This window comes from Monodelphis domestica, chromosome 7 (genome assembly GCF_027887165.1).
Source record: "Monodelphis domestica isolate mMonDom1 chromosome 7, mMonDom1.pri, whole genome shotgun sequence".
NCBI lineage: Eukaryota > Metazoa > Chordata > Mammalia > Didelphimorphia > Didelphidae > Monodelphis > Monodelphis domestica.
In genome coordinates, this window is record NC_077233.1 from 32036055 (window position 1) to 32049932 (window position 13878).

General features: G+C 42.2%; 1 protein-coding gene across 1 annotated transcript in view; it reads right to left on the reverse strand.

Moving 5' to 3' along the window:
• Window positions 1-13647, reverse strand: part of EOGT (EGF domain specific O-linked N-acetylglucosamine transferase) — a 50260-nt gene extending 36613 nt beyond the window's left edge. Inside the window, 6 exon segments of the mRNA XM_056804403.1 lie at window positions 1-39; window positions 659-759; window positions 6581-6806; window positions 8503-8557; window positions 12266-12412; window positions 13390-13647. The exon segment at window positions 1-39 is cut by the window's left edge and continues 76 nt beyond it. Of these exon segments, the coding sequence (XP_056660381.1) occupies window positions 1-39; window positions 659-759; window positions 6581-6790 (350 nt within the window). The 5' untranslated portion in view covers window positions 6791-6806; window positions 8503-8557; window positions 12266-12412; window positions 13390-13647.
• Between the last annotated feature and the right edge of the window lie 231 nt (window positions 13648-13878).

The window sequence follows — 13878 nt, forward strand, 5'->3', positions numbered from 1 at the left end:
TTCCAGAATATCTCCTGAGCTGATTCAATGGTATTAGTCCTAATTTTTTTTAAAAGTTCAGAATGTTTATCCTTTTTTTATTTTTACTTTTTTTTCTAAGTCCTAGAGTTTACAGATACCCAATAGTGACCATGAAAACAAAAACTGAGCCTTGGCAAATATTGTGGCTCCAAAATAAAATCCATAGTAGAAAAGAATCAATTATATTCTGGAACCTGAGATAACTGGTGGCTAATTAGTATAGTCTTACTTCATTAACTTAATAGGTTTTTAAAAGATTATTGTACTTAATTGTCCCCTTTAGAATTGATATAGAGCTAATGCTTTATCTTCTAGAATATTACAAAGAGGAAAGCCTCCATAAGGACATTGTTTTCCCCTTAGGAACCCATAGGAAGATGACAGGTCTCTCTCTCAAAGCTGGGGAGAGACAGAGTTAGATTTATTAACATGTGGGGTGGCTACTCCTTCCCATTTTGAATAACTATCTAGCAAAGGGCCTGAAACATAAGTACATAATTTGAATTAATTTGGTTTAGGGAATTTTTTACATTTCACAATACTCAGCTGATGGATTGGGTGGGGAATCTAGCAAAAGGATGGATATAATAAGGAAAGATTTCAAAAATAGAAGAGAAAAAGAGATGGAGAAACTTACCATCCCATATCCACGAAACTACAAGAAGGATAGCCAAACCGGAACTCTGGCCTACATGATTTCTCATAGCCCCAGCAAGATTCAAGATGTTTTAAATGTTTCTGAAATGTGAACAGACCCATGTTTTTCACACATTATTAAAATTTATGTAGTGTTCTACTAACATTAAAGTTCCATTTTGACAAGCTATCAATTTCTCCTTACTAAATAAGAGATTAAAAAGAATAAACATATTCCTCAATATAAGAGGATATGCCAACCATTCTGGAAGGCAATTTGGAATGATGCCCAAAGGGCTTTAAAAGAATGCATGCCCTCTGATCTAGCAACACCACTACTAGGTTTGTACCTATTGAGATTTGAAAAAAGGTTTGTTCAAAAATATTTATAGCTGCACTCTTTGTGGTGGCAAAAAATTGAAAAATGAGGGGGTGTCCCTCGACTAGGAAATGGCTGGACAAATTGTGGTGTATGATGGTGATGGAATATTACTGTGCTATAAGGAATGATGATCTGCTTGATTTCTATAAAAACTGGGAAGACTTCCATGAACTGATGCGGAGTGAAATAAGCAGAACCAGGAGAACATTGTACACAGAAACTGAAAGATTATGGGACAACGAAGTGTAATGAACTTTTCTACTCATAGCAATGCATTCATCCAGAACAATCCCAAGGGACTCATGAGAAAGAAAGCTATTCACATCAAGAGAAAAAACTGTGGGAACAGAAACACAGAAGAAAACATATTATTTATCACTTGTTTATATGCATATAGGATTTGGGTTTGGGGTTTTAAAAGATTATTATAAAAATAATATAAATAAATAAATAAAATAAAAATAAAAAAGAATAAATAATTAAAATGCATAATATAGAAATAGATTTTGAGTGATAATACATGTCTATCCCAGTGGAATTGCTTGTCAACTCCAGAAGGGGATAGAGAAGAGAGGAAGGAGACAGCAAGAATCATGTAACCATGAAAAAATACTTTTTTAAAATTACATTTATATATATATATATATATATATATATATATATATATATATATATATATATATATATATACAGGCACAGCTGGTGGCTCAATGGATACAGAGAGTCAGCCTAGGTTTGGGGTTCCAATTTGACCTCAGACACTTCCTAGATGTGTGATCCTGGGTAAATCACTTAATCCCAATTGTCTAGCCCAGGGGTTCTCAACCTGTGGGTCATGACCCCAGTAGGGTCAAATGACCAAAACACAGGGGTCACCTAAAGCCATCAGAAAATACATATTTCCGATGGCTTTAGCTGCTGAGAAATCGTGCTACTTTACAGCAAGATCTCGGAAAGAACGGGGACCCTGCTGCCCGCACATTGTACTAATATTAGTTACCTATCAGCATCCCTCGCCCTATGAGGGGTAATGGATTTACCCTGTTGCCTGGAGACCTGACTCAAACAGAGACCCAGAGAGAGCACCTGGGTACTGGCTCCAGAGGGGTTAAGAATGAGTCCTGGAGCAGATAACTCCTGGAGCAAATAATGGAGCCCAGTAACCCCAGCAAAATGAAGTCTCAGCTCGAGCTAGAGGGAGACAACAGGAAGAAGAAGGCAGCATCTGCAGACCCCCTCCCCAGGCAGGACTTAACTCCTGCCCCAGCGCTCAGACTGCCTCATGCTGGATTAATATTTCTCAACATATAATTAAATATTGTTTTTGTGATTAATCACTATGTTTAAATTATGTTTGATTTATAGCAATTAGAATACATAATGCATATCAGGTATTTACATTCCGAATCAAAATTTTGAAGTAGCCACCAAAATAATTTTTTGGTTTGGGGTCACCGCAACATGAGGAACTGTATTGCAAGTTCACAGCATTAAAAAGGTTAAGAACCACTGGTCTAGCCCTTACTGATCTTCTGCCTTGAAACCCACACTTAGTATCAATTCTAAGACAGAAGCTAAAGTTTGGTTTTTTTTTTTAAGGATATGAAAAAACAGTTTTCTCAGAAAGAAATCCAAGCTATCAACAAATTTATGAAAAATTCTACAAACCACTAGTAATCAGAGGAATTCAGATTAACACAGCTCTGGGGTTCCATAAGACTGACAAAGATGACCAAAAATAAAAAATGACTGTTGGAGAGGCTGTGGGAGGCCTGGCACACTAATGTATGATTGGTGGAGCTGCAATTGGTCTAAGGGAGCAATTTGGAACTTTACCTAAAAAAGTCACTAAACTATCTGTACTCTTTGACCTAGCAATACCACTACTGTGTCCTACTATGTGCCAGACCCTGTCCCAAGTGAGAGAAATAAAAAGAAAGAAAACAAGAGTCCCTGTCCTAAAGGACTTTGCATTCTACTAGACATATTTTAAGAAAATAAATACAGTCAATATTAAGAGTAAGGACTTAAAAGTAAAGGCTTTCCAGCCTCCATGTTTAAAAGCTAAAAAAGTTATCTGAAGAAGTTATTTGAAAGAAATGTGTTCTGACCCAAACATAGCGTTCACCATGAGGCATATGCCCCAAGGCCACCAAAGATGATAGAAAGGTCCCATGCACATTAAAATATTTAGAGCAGAATTTTTTAAAGAGGCAAAGAAAGGGAAAGAAAGAAGTTGTCCATCAACTTGGGGTTTGTGGTGAAAGAAACTGTGATATGTAGCAGAATTCGTAGCAAAACAGTCTAAAAATAAGGAACTATAGGCTTGGAGTATTACGTATCTGTTAAGCTGTAACTGATGCATTAGTTAGTTTTGGTGAACTATTCCCCCTCTTCTCTTTTAAAAAATCTTTATTACTGTTAGAGTAGAAACACTGAAGAAAAACAACTGCTTGATTACATGGGTCGAGGAGATATGACTAGGGATATGGACTCTAAATGAACATCCTAGTGCAAACATTAACAACATGGAAATAGTTCTGATCAAGGACACATGTAAAACCCAATGAAATTGCATGTTGGCTATGGAAGGAGGGGTGGAAGGAGGGGAGGGAAAGAATATGATTCTTGTAACCAAGGAATAATGTTCTAAATTGACTAAATAAGATTTTCTTTAAAAAAATAAATATATAAAATAATAAATCTTTATTACAAGTGATAAAGGAAGAGGGAGCAGGGGAGAATATATCAAGAAATGAAGGAAATCTAAAAACAAAAAAAATCAAAAATTTTTTGAAAAAAATTCTTTGAAATGAAATGTGTTCAGATAATTTTCACCACCATCACCATTCCCCCCCCCAAAAAAAATGTACATTGCAGAGTTTGCCAACAAATATCACTACACCTATAGCACTTCAGGTCAATTTAAGTGGAATTTCTTGATACAGATAAACAAATATGGCCCCTATGGTAAGCAAACCAGCTCTGAATTTAGTTCCCCAAGTTTCGTCTCCATTGAAGTTGCATTTGCAAGATCCCCCTGATTCCCTTGCAAAAGGGCATGAAATCAAATCAAAAAGGAACTTCACTGATGTCGATGTCAATTCTGATTCCAAACAAGAACCACAAACTTGCTGTTGAAAAACACATGGGTTTGCCCTTTGTCAGTGAGCATGGATAGCAAGTCTGCTGCTGGGTCACAGAAGGGAACTTTCTGAATTCCCAGGCCTCCCTTTCCCACATCATTTCCTGTGCCAACAAGCCTAGAAAGGGAAGTGCTTACAATGCTTAGCTTTGATCTTCTGGCAACAAAACAATGTTTTAATGGGTTCCAAACTGAATCACTTCCAACTCTGCTAAAACAGACAGAAGGCAACATTGGCATGAAGATCTTCACTACCTGGCCACCAACAAGACAAAGAGATTAAAACTGAAGCTAAGCATTTCATGGAAGCCTCAGGGAAATGTGGGAGATTCCTCAGTCACCAGTGAGAGGTTTTTCCTTCAAAAATACACATTTTGCAAAACCAATGTAACCAAGATAAGAAGAGAAACAACAAATTGGGGGAAATTTTTTACAGCAAATTTCTTTAATAAAGGTCTCATTTCTCAAATATATAGAAAACTGAGTCCATTTATAAGAAAACAAGTCATTCCCCAATTGACAAATGGTCAGAGGATATAAAAGAACAAGCAGTTCTCAGACAAAAAAAAAATCAAAGCTATCAATAATCATAAGAAAAAAAGTTCCAAATCATTTTTGATTAGAGAAATATACTTCTGTGGTATTAGATTAGATAATATGACAGTAAAGGAAAATTATGAATGTTGATGGGGATGGGGCAAAATTGGGACACTGATGCATTGTTGGTGGAGTTGTAAACTGATCCAGCTATTCTGAACAGCAATTTGGAATGATGTCCAAAGGGTTATAGAACTATCCATACCTTTGATTCCGTAATATCATTCCTGGGTCTGTATCCCAAAGAGATTTTTTAAAAGATGGGAAAGTAACTACTTATATAAAAATATTTATCACAGCTTTTTTTGTGGTGGCAAAGAACTGGAAATTGAAGGGATGTCCATCAATTGGGGAATGGCTGAACAAATCAGGGTATATGTTGGTGATGGAATATTACTGTGCTATGAGAAATGAGAAGCAAGATTATTTCAGAGTAAACTGGAAAGACCTACATGAACTGATGATGAGTGAAATAAGCAGTACCAGAAGAACACTGTGGACAGTAACATCAATAATGTGGGATGACCAACTGTGAATGCCTTGGCTACTCTCAGCAGTACAGTGATCCAGAACAATTCTGAAGAACTTATAACAAAGAAAGCTATCCACCTCTGGAAAAAGAACTGTTGGAGTCAGAATGCAGATCAAAGAATTTTATTTTTCACTTTAATTTGTGTTTTTATTTTGAGGTTTGGGTTCTTTAGGAATATTCTCTTATAACAATGACCAATATGGAAGTATATGTTACTTGATAATACATGTATAACCCAGATCAGATTGCTTGCCATCTACAGGATGGGGAAGGAAAGCATTTTGGGGCAGCTAAGGAATCGAATAGTAGAGAGAACACTGGGCTTGAAATCAGGAAGAATCATCTTCCTCAATTCAAATCTGGTCTCAGACAGTTACTAGCTGTGTGACTCTGGGCAAGTCACTTAGCCCTATTGGTCTTGGTTTTCTCATATGTAAAATGATCTGAAGAAGGAAGAGGCAAACACTCAAGTATCTTTACCAAGAAAACCCCAAATGGGGTCATGAAGAATCAGACATGACTGAAATGACTAAGCCACAACAAAGATGCATTTTGAAAGCCAGTGTACCACTAGAGGTTGGAATCCAGAAGATCTAGGATCTTAGATTTAGAGACATAAGGGATCTCAGGGGCCAGAGACCCTGAGAAAATAAAATGGCTTACTCATGGTCACATGTGTCAAAGTCGGAATTTGAACTCAGGACCTCTGACCCCCAAAGCCCACTCTCTTTCCCCTGGAGCCCTCTAACTGCCTCCTAAATCCTGCCTCTAACAAATAAGCTGTGCGACCTTGGGGATATCCAACATCTCAGTGCCCAGGCAACAATCTAACACTCTATACTTCAAAGGAGTCATTGTTATGCATTAGTGGAAGATGTTTCTTAATCAAAAGTATGCTGCATCAATCAAATCACAGTTACAGGTCACCCAACTCCCTCCAAAGGACATTTTATTATCTACAGAATAGAGGCAGTCATAACACAGTTTCATTTTGAAGATGAAATGATGTGATATATGCAAAGGATTTAAACCTTAAAGCACTACATGTATCCCATATTACTTTCATGTCCCTCATAATGGAAGAGAAATAGAAGCTTAGTCATTTTAAAGCATCCACTGAAGTCTAAGCAATTACGTCAGTGGGGACAGCAAGTGATGGTATTTCATCTCCACAGTCCAAGAAAAGGAGGCTTGAAACCCAAAACAGTAAACCAGGTGAAACAACAAACATCCTTCCAAAATCAGCCAAGAGTGGGAAAAGACTTACCCTATAAGGACACTGTGGGTCTTTCTCACAGGTCGCAGCAAGATGTCTATTATTGTGGAAAAAGTAGGGAATGTGTTCTTCCGGCAAGTGCAGGTTCCAGTAGGCAGTTGACGATGACCCTTGAAGATCCTCTAGGTGAGAAGTTTCATCTTGGTTGCTCCCCAGAATGTCATGAAGCAGCACCCCAAACACAAGCAGCCTTAGCATCATAACCAGGGAAGAAAGCCTGCCATTCAAATGAAAATGTGTCATTAATTCACTTCCTTCCATGCTATTAAAGAGATTCGATGACTGTTGGAATCATTTTTCACATCATTGTATTTATGGTGTTGTTGGGTTGGGATTTTTTTGGGGGGGAGAGGGGGTTGGTTATGTATGAGTGTGCTCCTACAAGAAGGACCAAAATGGAAGCATGTTTTGCATGACAATAAAAATGAAATAAAAAAGAATAAAAAACTACTATGTAAAAAAATAAAATAAAATAAAGAGACTCAATGGCCAAGCACTCCAAAAAGACTAGATTTAGAACCAAAGCATATAAGTTCATTAAACTGTCACCTCCGCTCTCAAAGATAGTTTCCTCAAGGGTAAAAAAAAGAGACTCGATTAGATAACCATAAAGGTCTTTCCTAACACCAGAGTCAGATCATTCTATGATCATCACATGCTGGATTTGTTTAATGGGTTGTCTCTGCACCGTTTCTAGTGAATCCTCTAAAAGTGGGTGTACCCCAGGGTCTTATTTTGGGTCCTTTCCCCTCTTGTTTATTTAGTGACCTTATCAAATCCCATGGGCTTAGTTATGGTCTCTAAGTTGGTGATTTCACCAATCTGTCTATCTAGACCCAGTCGTCCCTCTCAAGCTCTCAAGCCCCCATCATCAAGCTCCTATTAGACATTTTGTACTAGATGCTCTGAAGATGTCTTAAATTCAACATGTTCAAAGTCAAGCTAATTCTTTTTACTCAAAACCCATCCTTTATCCTTCTTCAAGAGCCCACCATACTTCTAGTCTCTCAAATTCCCAACCTAGTGTCATCGCATATAACTCTCTTTGTATATGTTTATTTGCATGTTGTCTCCCCCATAAGACGGCAAACTCCATGAGGGCAGGACTGACTTTAGCCTCTTTCTGTATGCCCAGTGCTGAGAATAGCAGCTGGAACATTTTACTTGTTCGGTCATTTTAGTCCTATCTGATGCTTTGTGACACAGGCTTTTCTTGGCAAAGATACTGGCGTGATTTACCATTTTCTTCTCTAGCTCATTGGACATATGAAGAAATTGAGGCATTTGCCTCAGTGAAATGCCTTGTCCAGAGTCCCATGGCCAGTAAGTGTCTGAAGTCAGATTTGAATTCAGGAAGATGAGCCTTCTGACTCCAGGTCCAGCACTCTCTTCACTGTGGTGTCACCTGGCATATAGTAAGCATTTAATAAAAGCTTACTGAACTGAACAGACCCTCGGCTCTTCATTCTCACGTATCCCAAATAACCAAGCTGTTGCCTAAACTTATTATTCCTACTTTCCCCCTTTTACATCCATCTCCTTTGTCTCCATTTACATGCAGCCTGGTAGTCAAGGTCTTAATCTTCTCTCACCTGAACTTTGTAATAAGCCTCCTACTAAGTCTCTACCTCAATTCTCTCCCCCTCTCCAATCCTTTCTCTGCAGTTATTAAAGGGATTTTCCCTAAAATTCAGGATTGATCACGTCACCACCCTAACTCACTAAGTTCAAATATGGATTCAGGCACTTCCTAGCTGTGTGACCCTGGGCAAGTCATTTAACCCCCATTGCCTAGCCCTTACCACTCTTCTTGGAAATGACACCTTTCATTGGAACTGTCATCTCAAAGTGAACTGGCTACAATTTCACAAGCCAACAATATTAATGACAACAAATAAAAAACGTTATTTTACCAGTTTAATCTCTGAGGTTCAGAAGCTGCCGGTGATGCTTTTAAGAGCCTAAAACCTATAGAGAAAAAAATACAATCATATAAAAGAGGAGTTAAGTTTCTCATCGTGGTAACCGTGGGGGAGTGGAAAAAGGCATTGATTAGGAAGCTAGAAGACCAGCTCACAAATTGCCTGTGTTATTTTGGTCAGGTCAAATCAGCATTAAGGGCCTCAGTTTCTTCATCTATAAAATCAGGAAATTAGACAAGATGAACTCTGAGGTCTCATAGACTTCTGAATCTAAGGGTTGGGTTTTTTTTAATCCTTACCTTCTGTCTTAGAATCAAACCAAGTATTAGTTCCAAGGCAGAAGAGTGGTAAGGGTTAGGCAATGGGAGTCAAGTGACTTGCCCAGGGTCACACAGCTGGGAAGTATCTGAGGCCAGATTTGAACCCAGGACCTCTTGTCTCTAGGTCTGGCTCTCAATCCACTGAGCCACCCAGCTGCCCTCCCTCAAATCTAATATCTTGTGCTCTCATGAAATATGCTTCAAAGAATGTTTTTAAATTATTCAGTTCACATGATTTTTGTAAGCCTAGAAAAATGCTCTAAATCAATCAATTAAATAATTTTTTTTTTAACCCTTACCTTCCGCCTTGGAATCAATACTGTGTATTGGCTCCCAGGCAGACAAGTGGTAAGGGCTAGGCAATGGGGGTCAAGTGACTTGCCCAGGATCACACAGTTGGGAAGCATCTGAGGTCAAATTTGAACCCAGGACCTCCCTTCTCTAGGCCTGACTCTCAATCCACTGAGATACCCAGCTGCCTCCAATTAAATAAATTTTTTAAAAAATAAATTATTCAGTTCTATTATTAAACTGATTTGAAGAGTAGTGGCTTTTCTTTTTGAAAATGTTCTTTTATTTTCATTGTGAGCTGGACAGACATCAGCAAATATGAAAAAGAAAAACACACCTGACACCATGAGCCCCCATCCTGCACAGCTTTTGTTTCAATACATTAAATTTAATTTGACGAAATAACTTATTTTGACCCTATGAGATAAGCATCACCTTTGCAAACAGATATGGGGCTGGGAGGGGCTTAGAAGCCATTTAATCTGAACCCCTGTTTTTTCACAGTTGAGGAAAGTAAGGTCTAAGGACTTGAACTGATTGACCAAGATTAAATAGGTTGTAAATAAGAGTCCAAAGTAGGATTTGAACTCAGGACATTTGACTCCAGTCATTGCTCCATTCACTGAATGACACTTTCCCAAGTACACACAGCACTACAAATATCTGTCAAAGGAGACCAAAGTTAAGTGTATATATACACAAGTGTTTATAAGTGCATGCCTATATCATATAGACACACGTATGTTACACAGAATATGCACACATGTGTCACTTTAGGGTTTATAAAAGACTATACAAGCTTTCTCACGTGTTTCTTACGACATCTCCATGAGACAGCTACTATACACTTCATTGTCCCATTTTACACATGAGGAAACTGAGGCTCGGCACATTTCGGTTGAGAGAGAGTAGATTTTCTAGAAAGATGCTAATATTTATAGGCCAACCCAAAAGGTCACCTTATTATAAATACACAGGAAAGAGCCAGTAATGGCCTGAGGTCAGCAGTGGTGAATTTCTCATTTCCTCTCCTCTGTGAGTCTGAAGGATAGGGAACCACATAGAGCCAAAAGGAAAGGAAGGAGTAGCAGAGGATCCTGCGTTCAAATCTGGCCTCAGACACTTCCTAGCTGAGTGACCCTGGACAAGTCAGATAACTTCTCTAAACCACAGTTTCTCATCTGTAAAATGGGAAACATAATTTGCCCCCACAAGGTCCCTGCAAGGATCAAGGATGATGCCCGTAAAGCATTTTGCCAAACTTAATCAGCTATTATTATTTCCTCCATCCAAATTTATCGATAAGTCATCGTAGTTTGGCTTTTATTTTTATGGAGGTCCCTGGTCAACCTCACATTCCTCATCTGTAAAATGGGGATAACAGTATCAAATGAGATGTTATTTGCAACCCGTAAAGCACTGTATAAATGTTAGCTGTTGTCATTGTGTGGGAAATTCTATCAACTGGCGCAGACAGACGTAATGCAAGTCACACTCGTAGCAAGTTGCCTGGTTTAAGTGACTTATCCAGGGCCACATAGCTAGACAGTATTGGGGGAAGGAGACTTGAACCCACGTCTTCCTGACTTGGAGTCTGAATGGTTGTCCAAACTCATTCTCCCCCTGACTGTTCTGCCCTGTCACAAAATCCACCAATTCAAGGAGCTCCCTATGGAAGTTCAGTGCTGAGGTCATGGGAAAAAAGCAGAGAAGCCTCATCAGAACCTTGGCTCCCTGCCTAGGACATGTACCCATGAGTCCTGGGCAGAGGAAAGCGGCTGCTGCCTAAAATGTGGGCCCTGGGGCAGCTGGCAGCATTCCTGCAGAGTCTACGGGGCCGGTCGTACATTTTTCCCAGTAGGTCAGGGGAACGGCTCAGAGTAGGACCACATTTGTCTCTGCTCTGTCTAAGGGCTGCTCATGCCATTCATTTCATTTCCAGAGGATTAAAGGCCAGAAAGAAGGTGAAGAGGTTACAAGGGAGGAGAGACACAAAGAGAGAGAGAGAGACAGAGAGAGAAACAGAGACACAGAGACATAGAGACAGAGACAGAGAGAGACAGAGACACAGAGAGAGAGAGACAGAGAGAGAAACAGAGACACAGAGACATAGAGACAGAGACAGAGAGAGACAGAGACACAGAGAGAGAGAGACAGAGAGAGAAACAGAGACACAGAGACATAGAGACAGAGACAGAGAGAGACAGAGACACAGAGAGAGAGAGACAGAGAGAGAAACAGAGACACAGAGACATAGAGACAGAGACAGAGAGAGACAGAGACACAGAGAGAGAGAGACAGAGAGAGAAACAGAGACACAGAGACATAGAGACAGAGACAGAGAGAGACAGAGACACAGAGAGAGAGAAACAGAGAGAGAAACAGAGACACAGAGACATAGAGACAGAGACAGAGAGAGACAGAGACACAGAGAGAGAGAGACAGAGAGAGAAACAGAGACACAGAGACATAGAGACAGAGACAGAGAGAGACAGAGACACAGAGAGAGAGAGACAGAGAGAAAAACAGAGACACAGAGACATAGAGACAGAGACAGAGAGAGACAGAGACACAGAGAGAGAGAAACAGAGACACAGAGACATAGAGACAGAGACAGAGAGAGACAGAGACACAGAGAGAGAGAGACAGAGAGAGAAACAGAGACACAGAGACATAGAGACAGAGACAGAGAGAGACAGAGACACAGAGAGAGAGAGACAGAGAGAGAAACAGAGACACAGAGACATAGAGACAGAGACAGAGAGAGACAGAGACAGAGAGAGAGAGACAGAGAGAGAAACAGAGACACAGAGACATAGAGACAGAGACAGAGAGAGACAGAGACACAGAGAGAGAGAGAGACAGAGAGAGAAACAGAGACACAGAGACATAGAGACAGAGACAGAGAGAGACAGAGACACAGAGAGAGAGAGACAGAGAGAGAAACAGAGACACAGAGACATAGAGACAGAGACAGAGAGAGACAGAGACACAGAGAGAGAGAGACAGAGAGAGAAACAGAGACACAGAGACATAGAGACAGAGACAGAGAGAGAGAGACAGAGATAGAGACAGAGACAGAGGAAAATCAAGGGAAAGAGAGCCAGAGACACAAGAGAAAGTACATCTGAGATGGTGCCTACCTTACCGGGCTCCTGAGGAAGCAAGCCCATTACAGGTGACAACACTGGACTGGCATTCAGGATTTAGTTTTAAATGCTGGCTCTCCACGGTCCTACCTGGGAGACATTAGGCAAGTAACTAAACATCTCTGAGCCTTGCTTGGTTTTCTGTAAAAATAAATAGGTTAGACTTACCTTCTGCCCCTACATATATGATTCTACAACTGACACAAAAACAGAAAGTTTATGCAGAAGGATAGCCCTGGGCCAACCCCTCTCCAGTTCCCATATCAAGAAATAGAACCCCTTGCTGATCAGAGGCAAGTTTCCAAAAGAAACCCTACTAAGGAAGAATGGAGGATGCCCAAGTTTCCCACGATTCTCTCTCTCTCTCTCTCTCTCTCTCTCTCTCTCTCTCTCTCTCTCTCTCTCTCTCTCTCTCTCTCTCTCTCTCTCTCTCTCTCTCTCTCTCTCTCTCTCTCCTCTCCCTCCCTCCCTCCCTCCCTCCCCCCCCCCCTCTCTCTCTCTCTCTCCCCTCCATCTCTTCCTCTCTCTCCCCCTCTAGCTCTGTCTCTATCTCCATCTCCTTCCCCCTCTTTCCCATACTCTCTTCCTCTCTCCCAATTCTTTCTCAGGCTCAGGTCCTGCCCTTGACACCCGGCCAAAGCAGCCTCCCCTCAGCGTGCCAGCCAAGAGCTGGGACCTAGCTAAGAAAAGGGAGGAAAGTGGACGCCGGGCCAGCCCTCTCCCGGTCCCCGGGGTGCCAGTGGTCCCGCCCCAGCTGGAGAGCCTCGGCAAAAGCGAAGGCGGTCCTGGGCACCGTGCGTGCCACTGGCTGGCCAAGATAGAACCCAGGCCCCCAAGGCCCCTTTCCGCGCAGCTCCCGGACGGGACAACGTGGGACGGGCCGAGGGGATGCCCTGGGCAGAGCCCGAGAGAGAATAAGGTGCAGGAGGGAGCCGAGCCGCTGCGTCCCGGGCGCCGAGGCCAAGCCCCAGAAGCCAGAGCGAGAAGTTGAGGCGGCCGCGGCGCCGGAGGAGGAGAGGAAGGAGTGCCGAGAGCCCTGAGTCCGGGAGCCGGCGAGCGCCGGGGAGACCGCGCCTGGGGCGCAGGGCTGCGCTGGGTTCTGAGAGAGCGTGTCCCACCTTGAGCTCGAGGACCCGCGGCGGCGGCGGCGGCGACTGCTAAGGAGGAGGAGGAGGAGGAGGAGGCGGCGCCTGAGGCTAGCTCACTAGGAGGAGGTGATGGAGGTGGAGAAGGAGGAGGAGGAGGGAGTCGTCATAACCGGCCCCGGGAGCTCACCGGAAACCTCGGGCGTTCAGGGCCCAGAGTCGGGCCAGGGGGCGCCCAGGAGCCGCCGGGGGCCACCTTCTCGGGGAGCGCTCCCGATCCGCCCTCCCTGTGCCCAGCCCAACGGCCGGCGGCAGGGGCGGCACCTCCGCCCACATTGGGCTGGTTCTGAGAAGCGAAGTGAAGCCGCTCTCTGGTCCCTCCACGTCTTCCTCTACTTGGGGGCCAAGGGTTAGGGGAAGGCTCACCCGGCGCTTCATGCTCGCACACCCTCTGCCTCCTTTCCACGTTCTTTATCCGCCGGGTCCTCGGTGGTCCTTTTAAAAACCAGTCCATCATCCCAG